General features: G+C 29.6%; 1 protein-coding gene across 7 annotated transcripts in view; it reads right to left on the bottom strand.

The window, feature by feature from the left end:
* Positions 1 to 16,793, bottom strand: part of BTBD9 (BTB (POZ) domain containing 9) — a 65,126-nt gene that overhangs the window by 43,978 nt on the left and 4,355 nt on the right. For all 7 annotated transcript variants that reach the window (XM_075377844.1, XM_075377841.1, XM_075377845.1 and 4 more), the window contains exons 2-6: positions 9,928 to 10,131; positions 7,423 to 7,552; positions 6,978 to 7,208; positions 785 to 1,058; positions 288 to 507 (exon numbers count right to left, since the gene is read on the bottom strand). In XM_075377844.1, the coding sequence (XP_075233959.1) occupies positions 288 to 507; positions 785 to 1,058; positions 6,978 to 7,208; positions 7,423 to 7,552; positions 9,928 to 10,112 (1,040 nt within the window). In that variant the 5' untranslated portion in view covers positions 10,113 to 10,131. The remainder of the gene's footprint in view (positions 1 to 287; positions 508 to 784; positions 1,059 to 6,977; positions 7,209 to 7,422; positions 7,553 to 9,927; positions 10,132 to 16,793) is intronic.

Here is a 16,793-nt window from a genome sequence, read left to right as displayed (position 1 = left end):
GAAGAGAACATGCAAATTTTAATCTATGCGTTGAATTTTAGGTTAGAATTCTTAGATTTATACTACCACTTTCTAAAGCGAGGTAAACAATAAACCTAAATTCCGAGGAACCATAAACAGCTGTATATTATAAATACCCTAATATACATTCTATCTTAAATATAAACAAAATATAAGTCAATACATTATCATCTGAAAGATTTTTTACAACAAATGAATAAACATTTACTAAAATGTATGAATAGCAGGCAATAAAAAATAAAGCATTTAATATGCTATGAATTTACCTCAAATCTCTATCCCATAACAACATTTTAATATGGTTAACAATAGCCTGAGTTCCTAATTTTAAAAGAATTCCCTGATCACTGCCTTCATTAATCGCATGCCTAGTGTAACCATGTTCCATATCATAATTCATGCAATCACCGTCTAATAAAGCAGATCTCATTTCACCCAGGAGCACCTGTGTGCCATACTTTGGATGAGCCATATTCTCTTCAGGTTCTGAAAAACAATACAGTTTAAATATAATTATAATACTGAAAATAATCTGATAATTATAATCTACAATGACTTCCACTTCAGGAAAAAAGTTGTAATCATATTCAATTAATTTGTACTTTATTAAATTTGGATTTAAGAAACAAAAATTAATAAATCTTTTTTACTTAATAAGAAACAAAAAATTATTTTTTTGTTTTTTATACAAAGCAGTAATTTCAAGTACCGTAAGCATAAGAAATAATTTACATATATCTGTAAAAATGAATAATGTACTTACTCAGAATTCCTCTATGTCTTAATGTGTTATCACGAGGTATAGTTCTAAGTGAAATAGCATCTAATAGTGCTTCTGAGGAGACGTATTTTAATGGCCGTACTTCTGTTAGCAAATCAGGAATGGATATAAGGGGCAATCTAACAGTCATTAGAACACTATCAAGTTCTGAACCTGGTGAAATATTATTAGCTTTAATCCATTCAACAACTGCTCTGAATATTTCAATTTCAGGTGCATAAAATGAATCCCTATCAACAAGTTCTACAAGTCCTTCCTGTAAATCAGAATGAATAAGAAATAAATTACTATGTACAAATAAAATAATCTATGTTTTAAGACTAAAACCATTGATAGTTAAAAAGAAAGCTAGATGAATTTTTATAATTTTCATACAATTTTTAGTTAAAATAAAATGTTTATTAATTTGATAAGAAATTGTATCAGTGATTTTTTTTTATAATTCATCTGTTTCTGGAAATCATCAACAAAAGAGTAATATATCAAATTCGTCAACATAATGCAAATATTAAAACCAAATTGTTATGATTACTTTCATAATTTGAACAGATTACACATACAATTAATTAAAATACTTTATATTTAGCTGTTATATAGATGTAAGATACACCGACCATTTTATACATTTGATGCAAATATTAATAAAATATTTTTTTCATTAATTTATACACAAATAATAATGAATAATGTACGATTTATAACCTAAATGTTAATTAATTTTCAGTGTTAATTAAGTATGGGAAGATTTAAATAACATTTCAACAATTAAGTACAGAAAAATGTTAGGCTCGTATCCAAAATGATCTACCTTATTTTTCAGTATGAGTCCACTACACTCTAAGACCCTGAGAGAGGAAGCAACTAAAAAGTTTTAAATGAAAAAGATAGGATTGTGAGAATCATTTCAACAGACATCGTTTAAATGTAAATTGAAAAATTCATTAAATTAATACATAATTTAATTTTTTAATTTAGATTTAAATGGCTACATTAGAACACCTAGTTTTCAAATGTGGCATATAATACGCTTCACGAGGTATGAGCATTTGATTTTTTTTTTAAAAGCATTTCACGGTTTAACAGTTAACTAGGAGGTACTGTAGAACACTTTTGAAACTAGCAGTGAAAAATATTAAATGGCTATATTATATAAATTGGTTAGGGTTGTGCTAGAGTCAACTCTATTTTACATGAAAAATTTTGTTTTCCAAAGCCCTTTAAAATGTTATGTCACAACCCTATCCTTTCCATTTAAAATTTTTGAGATGCTCCCCATGGGGACTTCCTGCATACTTGGAGCACAGTGATCTCTAACTAAAAATAAATCATTCTGAGGTAGGAGCACTTTATATTTATTAACAGGCATTTATATTTATTATATGGTTGTAGGAGTTTATTATTTTTCATCATTATAAACATTAATTAAATTTTCAATATTATTATTAAAATAAGAATATTTTATATGGATATAATCAACGCTGTGTGCTCTATTTATAGGTTTCAATGTTATGTTTTTAGGTTTTAAATTTTGTTTTTTTTTATAAATATTATCAATTAATAATGCTTTATATCCATTTTTTACTGAAATACTCTTTATAATATTTATTTCTGCTTCTAATTTATCCCTGTTGTTTAACATTGGTACAGGTTGTATTACATTAGTACAACTGACCAGCCAGTTAATATACAGATTAACTGGCTGGTCAAAACATATTTAAGAAGATTTCAATGTTTTTAAAATTAAAGATTACTTATTGGACAACATATATTATGACATGTAGGGACTAATGTTATGTTAAATATTTTATTAATGTGTAATTGGTTTTTAATTCTGATGAAATTCCTTGAAAATCGTTTGATTTATAGAAAAACTGATGTGGACATTATACAACTTCCTTGAACGCCTATTAAATTACCTGTACACATTTTTTTTTAAATGAAAAGTACATAAAATTTTATTTCACTAATAATTTCTGGTTTTTTAAATTTTTTTTATTATTATTGAATTATTCAATGTAATTTTTTTTTTACAATCTGGAAAAGAAGTCACATTTGAACTGCTTTCCCCTTGTAATATCGAAATGTTTCGTTATTTAAGATTTTATTTGAATATAACTCTATAACTAATGAAAATAAGTACTACTTATGATAGATCGGTGAAAAGCTCTCAATGAGGGCTTATTACTACAGTTAAAGTTAAATGAAAACCGAAATTTTTCACCATTACAATACTTCCTTTACTTTGTACAAGGAAGTAAAACGAAAAATAAAAATAAGATAAGAGCTTTTATTGATTCTGTACTTTGGTGGATTGTGTTGAATTTTGTTTATCCTATCCTACTAAAGGGCATTTGCATGTGCGTCTCCCCTTTAGCTGAGAACAAACATGATCAAACAGAACAATAATGCTCATCAAGTCATGATTTTTTTTCTTAAATGTTTACAAATAATAAGTAACATGAAGCAACACCAACAAATAAGAGCAAAAACACAGAACATGCTTACGTGATTGAACATATTGCCCGTCAAAAAATCATAAGATTTTTTCTTAATGTTTATAAACAATAAATAACAACAGTAATAATTATAAAATAAATTAATAAATTGTACTACCGTAATTAATTCATTCAATATAGTAGCAGATCTTAAAACACAACTATTTTCAATACAAATAAACCGATACTGAAAATACAATCGATTATCCATTCAGAATCATATATATGATTTTTTTTTTGGCCTTGTAAATATAATTACACATAAGGCAAAAGACATGCATCAAATCAAATGGTAACAGTAATGGTCAAAATTAGAAGAATTTTGAATCCTATAAATCCTCCTTGGCGATTTATTGATTTTGAAACCAACTTCTCTTTTGTTACTGAGTCAAGGAAGATTAGTTTCATATAATGATATTTTGTTTCGTAAATTGAATAAATAAATAAAAAATTAATTTATTTATTTTATATTTAAGCTTCCAGTTCTCATATTGAGTAACTTTGCATAATGACTTATCTTATGGATCTTGATGAAAATGTTCAGTGTGCAATCTTTAAAAGATGCCTAAACCAATCTAAACCAAATTTAATTCGGAAGATTTGGTGATATTTTTTCGTTTTTCCATGATCAATTTTCATCATTCATTAAAATACATTTTTACACAGGAGTAGTCAATTTTAGACACCTAATAATCCCATTCCTACCTCCTAAAGGCATTTGCATGTGTGTGTATGTCCCTTAGCTGAGAACAAACGTATATGATCAAACATACTGCCTGTCAAAAAATCATGTGAATTTTTTTTTTCTTAATGTTTATAAACAATAAGTAAAAAGAAGCAACATCAACAAATAAGAGTAAAATGAGGGAACATGCTTACATACATACTGCCTAATTATACATTTAGAATCCATTGATATTTTGTCGGAAGGTTAATTTCAAATTACAATAATAGAGGTGTGCTGTAGGCACGCCCTGCAGCTAGTATTTTTATATATATGTGTGTGTGTGTGTGTGTGTGTGTGTATGTGTCACCAAGAAAGTAACCTTATTCTAACTTTGCTTGTAAAAAAAAAGATAATCAAAAGATTTTCTAATTAAAAATATGACTTTTAAATAAATTTATGAAACCATTGTAATGTCAGTATGAAAGAAAACTTCTTATAATAATTCTTTTGCGATTCTATCTATTAAATATTAAAAAAATAAATAGATACCTTCCAACTTTTTTTCCATATTTAACTACCACATAGGATCACTTTAGTCAGTCAAAGTCTCTTGGAAGGGACTGTTTGGGCGTTGTGGTCCTCCTGGTACTTTTTCATATGTTCATCTCCATGCCCTTTCTGGAGTTGAAAATGTTCATGTTGTGGGTTTCTTTCTTGTGAATGTGAAGCAAGTGTTTGTCCTTGATTTTTTTGCTAGAATTTTTCTTGTGTGTGAAATGAGATCTTCTGGTGTAAGGCCAATTTCCTTTAGATCCTCTCTTACTTCTCTGATCAATCTTCATCCTGTCTTGGTGTTTTTCGAGTCAAGATTGTACTGTACCAACTGTTTCAGAGGTCTCACATCTTGCATCCTTATGAAGTGTCCAAAGAATTCTAGTCTTCTCTTATGCACAGTATCAATGATTCTAACTTTTTGTTCACAACTTTGTCTGGCACAATCCACCACTGCCCGTCTTTCTGGTACTTTTTGTTGATGCAGGTTCTTCCAATTCATAGATTTTATGGAGTTTTGTCAGTTTTTGATTGTTTGTTCAGGTGAAAGTGTTTCTGTTGCATATGTGGCTTCTAGTTTTATAACTGTGTTGCAGTATCTTATTTTTGCATTTATGGATAGACTTTTTCACTGTAGGTGTTCAAAGTTAATTTTTATACTTTAGTTAGTTTGTTGTTTTTGTTTGGATTGAGGTTTTTTTCATAGTTTGTTATTATTTCTCAGAATTAATTAAATTGGCTTACTATTTTGACTTTATTACAGTTTATTAATAACAGTTAATTTTGCCAGGATCTTCTAGTTCTTTCTCGAGTTGTGTACTGATCCTGAATATGATTCCTGAAAGAATTTTGTATGTTGCAACTAGGAATGAGATTCCTCAGTAATTGTTAGGGTCTCTTTTGTCCACTTTTTTATGTAGCAGGTAGATGAGAGCTGTCATCCAGTGTTCTGGTAGCCCTTCTTTGATCCAGATGTTGACAAGCTGTTGATGAAGGGTGATTTTTGCTGGTCTTCCAGCATGTTTCTAGATCTCTACAAAGGTCTGATCTCTCCCACCACTTTGTAATTCTTCACCTCACCCAGTGCTTGGTAGACTTCTTTTACTGTGGGAAGGTTGATGTTTTCCAGTGGTGTTATTGGGGTCCTGGTGTCAAAGTTTAGGAGTTATGTTAGTTCTTCACAATTTAGGAGTTTGTTGAAATATTTAGCTAGGAGTTCTACATTTTCTTTGTTGTTATGGGCCAGATTATAGTTTTCATTCTTCATTAATAGGGTTGGGGTGTATTTTTTGAGTTGTTTTTTGAAGGTTTTGTGGTAGTCTCTTGACTGCATTTTGTTGATTTTGTCATTGTATAAATAGTTGTAAATAATGTAGTTGGCTTTATATCAATAATTGATTTATGTCATTTATTGATTTTTAAATTTAACTAAATATTCCTAACAAATACTACATATTCATATTAATATATGTATGGTGTCTGCTAATGTGTCATTGTTTGTTTAACTGATTATATTATCTTCAAAACATTTTATTAATATTGTAAGTGGTGTACAAATGCAATAAACATTTTTAATTTCATTAAAAGCGGCAGGTAAAATATTATCACAATTTTCACAATCAGTAAAAATGTTTTTAAACTCTTTTTTATTGTTTGGTTTAAAAATGATTAATATACAATATATATATGACATTTTAAAAATATATACGATTATTAGTTAAAGTTTTCATTTGCAAACATGATAATTAATGTAACTTTGAAATTGCATAGACACTTTTCAAAAGTTATACAAATACATGTCATTTATAATTTTCAGATGAACAATTAAATAGTGATGACAAAAATGAATTATGTAGAAATGGCAAACTTAAATATCCTGACTTGAGCTAGTACATTTACTGTTCACGTTAAAAGGGCTACAAATTGATTCTTCTAATCAACACTTTTACAATACTAGTCATATTAAGAATTACAATTTTCTTTTTATTTGTGGAAAAAATTATGACCACTAATTACCAAATTACCTAATGATACAGCATTGGCATTTTATATTATATCGAGTTAATGCATTAATATTATATTGAAGTATAAATTTAGCCACTAATAAAAAAAAAAAAACACAACTTGAGTTAAATTCTAGCGTAAGAATTAAAAACTAGGTCTTATTGTTATAACATACAGGTATACCATACGTATACATAGGAAAAATAAACATTTTTTAATGAAAACCATTTTTATTTATTTTTGTGTATTTCTTAATATCATTATTTATTTTTATGTATTCTTAGTATGAAAACTTATGGAATCCTACATAAAACTAAAATAAACGACCCCAAAAGTAAAAATGACAGATAGTATTCTTCATGAAATTAATTTAATTTAATTATTGAAAAATATAGGTAAAGATAAATAATTTCTCTAGTATAAATTAGTTTAAACTAATGGTGCATAAATGACATACCGCAGACAACTGGCTAAATGAATGATGGGCTATTATTTCGGGGGCATGAGCATCCATAAAAGTTGCACAAACTTTAGTAAGATAATGTAAATGATAAAGGCGAGCAGCATCAAAAGTTGCACAAGCGTCTTGAATGCTTAATGTCTGACGTAAATAATCAGATATTGCAGCTTCAAGATCAACAAACCCATATTGGTGGGCCAATCCTAAGATATCCAGAACAATGTCCTCCTGGAACAGATAAATTTATTTTTACACATGAAAATAAAAAAAGAATTTTAATTATAGCTTAAACAGTAAGTTACAATCAAGTTTCCACCTAAAAGTGATGAAATTGATTTTAGATAACTGGTAAAAGCTGGCATACAATTTATATAAAGTTGTTTATTTAACATATAAAAATCAAAATTATACAAATAACTTTAATCAATAAGAGTAATTTTACCTTAAGCGATGAAAGAGACATGTGACTGGTATAAATATATTTTAGGAGTGCTTTAAAGGCATCTATGCTTGTATCCTTAAGCTCAATTTCAGATTGTTGTGATTCTCGCATACCTCCAAACAACAAGGCCCTGTACACAATTATTTTAATTGTTAACATATTACATTAAATTAACCAATAAAAGAAATTATGAATAAATAAAGAAAAAATTATTTTTTATATAATAAATATAAAAATTCGGAATAATAATACAAATTCCTTTATTCATCAAGCGGTAAAAGTTTTGAATAGGAAGCATCTAGCTGTATATTATACTCATGTCACAATATAAATTCACTGAATATACAATAGAAAAAAGTTAAATTTCACATTTCTCATAACACTTACATAATTTTTACATTTTAAAAGTTTTCAGAGGCAGTAGAATACAAGTAACAAATAAATATTTTATCAACTTTGACTAGACAATGAACAAAGCATTTAATCTTCACATTCTTTAATTGAAAATATAGTGAAACCAAAGCACTCATACTTGAGGAAAGAAAATAAAAAATCATTACATTTGGGTCAAACCACATACTGTTTGCTTTTGCTTTTCACAGAAAATGAATTTATTAGTTATTGAAATAACTAATACTGATGAAATTCTTTTCATCAGTAGTAGTTCTTTTCAGTAGGATTATCAGTATTGTTTATTTTAACTTGTACCATCATTCATCGTTACCAAAGGTAATCATCAGTATCCAAATAAAAGAAATCATCAAAATATCAGAGTGAAATACCTTTCCTATTCCCATGTCACATTTGAAATAAAAGTACTAAATCTTATGTAAATACAGTGTGTCCCATATAAAACACAACCCAACTTTATATTGGTAGGTATTGAAATAATAAAAAGGCATGTGTAAATGTAAATGTAATTTTTATTATTACCATCCATTACCTTACATTTAGAGTAAATGTTGGAAGTGGCCGCAATCTTCTTGAATACAAGCTTCAATTCTTTTTACAGAGTTTCTTGCAACTTTTTTCAAACTTTGTGACTGGATATTTAATACAGCTTGTTCAATATTGACTTTCAATTGCTCAAGTGTTCGTGGTTTGTTGCTGTAGGCTTTTTCTTTGAGGTAACCCCGTAGAAAAAAATCCGCCGCAGTCAAATCTGGAGATCTTGGTGGCCACAAGCCTCGACCGATAACACGATTACCGAAGAATTCCTCTACGAAATCAGAAGTTTAACCTGCGCAGTGCGATGTCGCACCGTCATGTTGTAGATGGCAGTGTATGTCTTCCTCTTCCAAGAGTGCGATGAACTGAAATAAAATATCCTGATATCGTTCTGCATTAATGGTGTACTCGAAAAAAATAGGACCGATTATTTTCTTCCACGATATCGCGCACCACACGCCCGACTTCTGCGGGTGTATATGTTTTTCGTGATAAACGTGGGGATTTTCAGCGCTCCAAATTCTACTGTTTTGGCTGTTTACGTAGCCGTCTGAATGAAACCGTACTTCATCTGTGAAAAATAACGAATCCGTAGCATTAATTCCCTCACGCAGAAATCGACAGAACCGTTGACAATATTGTAACCGTTTTTCTTTGTCGGGCTCAAGAAGTCTATGAACCGTTTGAATGCGATAAGGTCGTAATTGTAATTGTTTGGTCGCCCGATGAACGGTTGATTTAGACAAATTAATTTCAACAGACAAACGTCTGATCGATTTATTTGGCGAGGCGAGTAATCTGTCTTTGATTTCAGTGACTGTATCTGTATTCAACACTGACGCAGATCTTTTATGTTCCTTGTTATTAACAGAACCGGTCTCTCTAAACTTTGCGACTAACCTTAATACTGATGTTTTGTTAGGAGCTGGTTTATCTGGGTACTTATGGCGAAACAAATCTTGCACTGATTTCGTACTGAAGTAAGACTCAACAATGAAATCAATGTTCATGTAGCGAAAACACCATCTTGTATCTAGCAATACACTGAACGTTATGATTGCATTTTGTTACTATCGGTAGTGTTCTACTGCGTCGCTGCGGTGTTTAGATGTTGGACGAGTCCATATCAGTAACGAGTAGGGGAGTAAGCTGGATTTTAAAATTTCATGGATGAGTGATTGATGGGTTGCATTTTATATGGGACACCCTGTTTTATAACTGTAATTTCAGAAAGGTTTTTCCTATTGTTTTATATCATAACATATATCCATTATAACTTAATAAAATTCCACTTATAAAGGCCTATTATGAAAATACTGTTTCTTGTATTACTGTACTGTTTGCTGTACAGCATGCGCATGCGCAAAATTGTTATGCAAGCTTCACAACAGCAAATTTAAACAAACTATACTCTGCTCTAGACTGCTTCCATTACAAGGCACAATAGCTAAAACAAATACACTAATACTCCGGATTACCATTGCCATACGGTATACAGGTATCAGAAGTGTCACTGAAAGCATTAAAAATAACCTGCAGAATGTAATAGATTCTTACCTAAAATAATCACTCCTAGCTGCAAGAATAACTTTGTGGGCGTGAAATTCGACGCCATCAACTTTAAGAACAATATCACTATAGTCATCATTTAGATACAGTGCTCCAATATGTTCAGAAAGAAAGTTCATATGTTCTATTTCCCCTTTGGGAGCAGCTGCTCCCATGTGATGATTACTACTCATTCCGAAATATAATAAAGAACTGAAAGGAAAAAATTAATTAATTAAACATTATCATTGTATAATATAAACAACTAAATACAACATAGAAAGTTTAAAATCAGGAGTAGTCTATATATATTTTAAATAATAAATATTTCATTTTGGATGCAAATAACAATTATCTATGTAGATAATGAATAGGCGTCCTACTCCACAAATAACAATAAGCATTGCTTCAGCATTGATGGACGAAGGGAAAGGATAAGAGGATAGATAGATAATGAATGAAAGGTAAAACCAGAACACATTACAAAATATACAATTAGAAAAAAAAAACAGAAGTGGTCTACAATTTTATATTAATACATAAAATAATAGTGAGGTAAATAGAAGATGATATTAAATAAATAAGTAAAGTAAAAAATTAATTTCACAAGGTGATAAAGCAAATTATTTAAGAAAATTAATATGAAAAATCATGAAATCACACAAAATGACATTTTTATAATGAATCCTCTATCATAAGAATTAATCATTCATATCTGAATGCCAAAAAAGGATCTGAAAGCCCACTTTCATATTCTGAAATCTCCTTCTGACTTTGCATGAGCTGCAAGGGATGATATATTTCAAACAAGAATACATATTGCCATAATAAATTGTTTAACATCAATGAAAAACTGAATTAAACAAGAGAAAGGTGGTCAGCTTACAACCTAATTTATTGATGCCCTGTTTCAGTGTAGTAACAGGGAGGAATCTCTCCTTTAAATCTAGAATGACAACCTACAATTTGAACCCATTTCTGATTAAAATCTAGTTAAAGATTTTGAGTAATTAATGTAGCTTATTTGTACACCTGCAGTCACTGCAGCAGCATCAGTTGAATGATAAGCAATCCAATTTTATAATTAACAAGTACCAGGTGTGAGTATCTGTGTTGATTTGTTTTTTCCATATATGAGGTCTGTTCAGAAAATAAAACATTTTTAATTATGTGCCAACAGAGATATTTGGTGACAAGTGGTTGGCAGCATTATGTTCCACATAACCTACTCTGTAACTATATGTTCTTGGATTGTTGACAACTCATTTAGTTTTCATGTTATTTTATCTGGGTGTAACATGTTTAAGTGTTAGTAGTGATTTTTGAAAAGTGCAATTTCCAGGAGTAACAATACCAACAAAAGTTTTGCGTGAAACTGGGGAAAATTTTCGCAGAAACATTTCAGTTTTTAAAACAAGTTTATGGAGATGAAGCTCTGGGTCATACGCAATGGTACAAATGGTTTTCACGATTTAAAAGTGGTCATCAGTCAATTGAAAATGACTCAACCAAAAAGTCCTTAGACTTAAACTGATGACACCATGTTCAGATACTCAACAATCTGGTGTGAGCAAATTGCCGATTGACTGTCAGAGAACTTGCAGAAGAAGTTAGCATCTTGATTGGATCATGCCATGACATTTTGACTGAAAAATTGAACATTCCTTGAGTTGCAGCAAAGTTTGTTCCTCGTTTTATGATCGAACAGCAGAAAGAAAATAGAGTGGAAGTTTGTCGGCAATTTCTTGAACAAGCTGATGAAATATAAATTCAAAGGTTCATAACAGGAGACGAAAACTGAGTTTATGGCTACGACATCACGACAAAAGTTCAATCATCACAATTGACTGGCAAAGGATCTCCAAGCCCAAGAAAGCATGTCACTCTATATCCAATGTCAAAATGATGCTCTCTATTTTTTTTATTTTAATGGAATTGTGCATTTTGAATTCTTGTCTCAAGGTGAAACAGTGAACTGCGCGTACTATCACAGCATTTTACAACAGTTACATTAAAATATCCACAAAAAGAGTCCGAACTCATGGTTCCTTCACCACGACAATGCAACCGCACATTCAGCTTCATCAATTCATCAGTTTTATGCCAAAAATCAGACGACTGTCTTCCCTCATCCTCCCTACTCATCAGACCTGGCTCCTCATGATTTTTTCTTATTTCTAAAATTAAAATCAGTGATGAAAGGACACCATTTTGAGACTATTGATGATATCAAGGCAAATTCATCCCAGACCTTCAAGGCCATTTCAAATGAAGCTATCCAGGACTGCTTCGCAAAGTGGAAACACCACTGGTAAAGGTATATGAATAGGGGGGAGGAGTAGTTTGAAAGGGACAAGGACCAATATTCTGTAAAACTAATAATAAAAATTGAAAAAATAAAGTTTGGTTATTTTCTGAACAGACCTCATATAATACCCCCATGATTTTTTTTATGATATAATGTTATACTAATATTAATAAAAATCAAGCAATACACACACACACACACACACACACACACACACACACATGAATTTCATGTTTGTTAACTCAAAAATTTCTATGAAAATGTTGGAATAAAGGTAGGTCACATGGGAAAGTAGGGATTAACAAATGCTCAAAAACCAGATTTTGTTTTATAAAATTTAAAAAACTAATATTAAAGAAAACAATTCGGGGAGAAATACAAAAGAGAAACTAGAGGGCAGTCTATTTGCAAGTTCAACAACTAAGGAAGATCAACAATTATGCAAATAATTCATAACAGAAGTGTGTGAGAAGAAATGGAATTGAGATAGAAGACGATAAAGGTTTTCTTCCCACTCATGAACTTGGATGGTCTGTTTGAAGAAATTCCACTCTTCAACTTTCTCCAATCCAGTAGTCTGTCGAGTATTAATTGCATAACTCCGCCAACAAATTGTGTGTGTGTGTGTGTGTATGTATATATATATAGGGCTGAACTGAAGAACTTAAAAATATCTCAATATATTTAAAAAACAAAACAGAACAATTCAGAGATCAATCTAAAATATAGAGTCTTTTACCATTAACATAAATAATAATGATTCAGAAAGTTTGTCTAACATTACAGAAAACAATAATGTAGAACCTGATAATTTTCTGGAATTAGCATATTAAATAAAATAAAATTGGATTAGAGAGTGATTAATAAAAAAGATATGAATAACTGAACCTTTTTTATATTACTTTTGCTTCGTTTTACATTTTCATATAACCTGAAGAAACTATTTTTAGGTAATTAATTTACAAATTCCTTTTAAATAACAGTAATTTCAGATTTTATTATACTAATATTAAAATGCATGTTTAAAATGTACATTAATAAAATACATTCTAACACATAACTAAGATTAAATGAATCAATTTGTCTCTAAAATAAATTCCTATACACTAGTAACAAAAATCTTTCTTTGATAACATTCAGGGCTTAGTATCAATGTGACTAAGTTCATTTAGAGCTCACTAGCAATTAAATGTAATACACTTCTTGACTTTCAAGCTGCTTACACTCAACATTTATAATGAAATATGAAAAGAAATACATTAGAAGAAAAAGAAGTACGAATAAGTATAGGAGGATAAAAAATAAGTTGCATAAGGTTTGCTGATTATATGGTACTTCTAACTGATGATTCATAAGCGCTTCAAAGATTGTTAATAACACTAGAAGGAATGAAAAAAAGGTAAAGGAAAAACTAAATCAATGGAAAAATAACAAAGAGAATTTAATGGTAAAGACAAATAAAGGAAGAATAGAAAAAGTAAAAAATCACAAATATTAAGGGATTATGGTGACAAGAGGAATGGAAGAACGCAATGAATATAAACAAAAGGATAGCAATTGTTAAGACTCAGGTCTCATTTCAGGAACTTTAAGTTTTATTATTAATGAAAAATTTTTAATTTTATTTAAAGGACTTTTAAATTTTAGAGCTGCACACAGCTCTGGGCGGCTGCACTAGACTCCCTCAATGCTAAAGGCAAAGCTTTACACTGGCTCCTGCTAGAATAGTCAGTCTAGTACCAGCCATCCAAGACTTAACATGTATTTAAGTCATGTACAGTTAATTAATTTATAACAATGTTACATATATTATAAGGCATAAGTTTGAATATAATAAAAGTAATTTGGAATATAATCTAAACAAGAACTTTTATTTATTTCAATGAACCAGCAAATAATAGAATATTTAGAATTTAAACCCAACCGAGGTAATTAAACCAAGGTGGAAAATGAATCTGATGGCATGGAGTCTCTGATAGCTGGTTCTAGACTTACTATTCTACTGGGAGCCAGCATAAAGTAAAGCTTTGATTTTTGCGTGGAGGGAGCTGTGTGCAGCTGTTCAGAGGAATTTAAAAATTTAAACGTCCTTCTTTAAATAAAATTAAAAATTTCTCATTAATAATAAAATGTAAAGTTCCTGAAATGAAACCTGAGTCTTGACATAACAGCCCACCAATAATCATATGATTTTTTAGATTTTTTTTCAGTTTAACAATGTAAATGAAATTATTACAGACAATAACATGATTAGAAATTACTAATCAGTTGCATATATGAATATAATTATTAATTTTTATAATTAGTAGAAATGGTATTTACTTTTATTTGTGATATAATATTAATTAGTACTAAACAGGTGTATAATAAAATAAAAAGCTCATAAACATAATCTGTAATTTAGTATTTCAAATAATAATAATTATGCATATTGCTTAAATAAATAATACAATTGAATATTGCATTATACAACAGTTTGATATTACATTCACATACATCTTAAAAAGATACATTAAGTAATAAGTAAATCTATGGAATAACTCAATGCATAATCATATAATGTATAATATAGATGTGAAATCATAAATAAATTGATAAACGTAAATTACATCATAAATGTTAACACAATGTTTATGAGTATGTTAACAATTGTATTATAAGAATATAAATCAAATGAAATTACAATATATACTAGGCCCAGCCAATGTACAAGCTTGTGACATCAAAAGCAGACTGTGTATTACTACTCGGCCTAAAAACGTCAACTCCACATATCAAATCGAAGTATTACTTATTAATACTTATTGTGTGCAGTAATAACTATCATATTTACATTTACGAATTATAAATAATATATAATTAATTCTTTTATAACCTTTATTTGTACTAAATTATTAATTTTTAATAATAAACAAAATCTTACTTGAATTTTCTTCATGCATCTAATTCAAACTTCTAGCAAGTTAACCATCCTTGCTAAACGAATCACTATCACTGTCACTTTCACTATCGAAGTCTACACATATAATATAACATTCTGTCATTTCATCTATCAGTGGTTCCAGTTTTTCACATTCTTTTTCAATAATTTTTACTTGTTTCCAGTCACCTTCAATCACGCAATTAATTTTCTCCGTAGTTAATTTTTCAACATTTGTGAAAGAAAATGTTGTTTTATGACTCACCACACGTCTTTTTACGGCTGACCATACCATCTCGATCAGATTTAAATCAGGATGGTACAGCATGGGTCTAAGAACACAATGCCCATATTTTTATAAAAGTTCATCAAAGTGATATTTTTGCACTTTAGTTTTATGAAAATTCACTAATTCATATAACTGTGATTTCAGAATTTTTTAAATAAACGGAATACAGGTTTTTTTTCAGCCAATCAATCATATCTAGAATTTGGCACTTTATCAATACCTATATTGTGATAAGGGGTGTTATAACAACTACTACTGACATTAGTGAAAGATTTGGAGTCAATTTTTCACACACCCATTTCATGAAATTGTATTCATTTTGTCACGGTAGTTGCCACTTTTTGAACTGGCTTTCCAAATCTTTAATGCATTCGGAATAAAACAGATTTCTCCTTCAGCATGAATTACTATTAAACAGTCACATTTATTAATTGGCACATGAAGTCCCTCAACAATATCATCAGACCACAACTTTGTCGAGCAATGCGAACTTAAAATGTACGTTTCATCCAAATAAACAATTGTAGCACTGCTTTGTTTGCACTTAGCCATTGACTGCAAGTATTAATTCTCTTCCACCTGATATCTGATTTCTCAATTAAAAGTTTTCTGTTCTTTTTTCATTTTATGCCATTTGAAACCTAACTCTTTCAAAATAACAGCTTAGGTTGATTCACTCACTGTATTTAAAATCAATAGATAACTGAAGTTCTTGCCTTATTTTTTTTTTAAAGTAGGTAATTCATTCTTCTTTGAATAAAATTCATTAACTGTTCTTTTAACTACACCTAAATCAAAAGTTTCCAGTCTACTGACAGGTTTCAAACGTCGTTTATACTTTTTCGGCATGCTGAAAGAACATGAGTGGAAGTTGACTGAAGAATCATGTCTTATTTCTCTTCTGAGTTTTTGAACCTGTGTTTCTTGACATCCCGCAAGCAGCAGCAGTTTTTTCTTCAGATTTTTTAAATGCAAATTATATGTTTGGCATCAGTTAATTTGCCTACTTTAGAGCTTCCTTTTTCATAATTTCATAAACATTATTGATAATTTCACGTTTTTTCTTAACTACAGATTTAAATTCTGCCATAACAAACCGCACTCATGACACAAAAAAAAAAACAAACAAAAATAAAATAAAATATAATATATTACAAAAATTTGCAAAAAACAATGAGTAATTATAAAATAATATGACCGCACAAAAACAGTATCCGAATACCTTTACTCAACACGATATAAACTGGAGTAATGTTTATTTCTTTATACACACATTGTGTACTACGAATGATGGATGTAAATATAACCGTGATGAAAGACATCATTTCCAACTGCATGTAAACATTATTATAGGCCTG

Source organism: Lycorma delicatula, chromosome 10 (assembly GCF_047948215.1).
Source record: "Lycorma delicatula isolate Av1 chromosome 10, ASM4794821v1, whole genome shotgun sequence".
Classification (NCBI taxonomy): Eukaryota; Metazoa; Arthropoda; class Insecta; order Hemiptera; family Fulgoridae; genus Lycorma; species Lycorma delicatula.
Note: the sequence above shows the minus strand (reverse complement) of the source record. Positions and strands in the feature narration are given on the sequence as shown.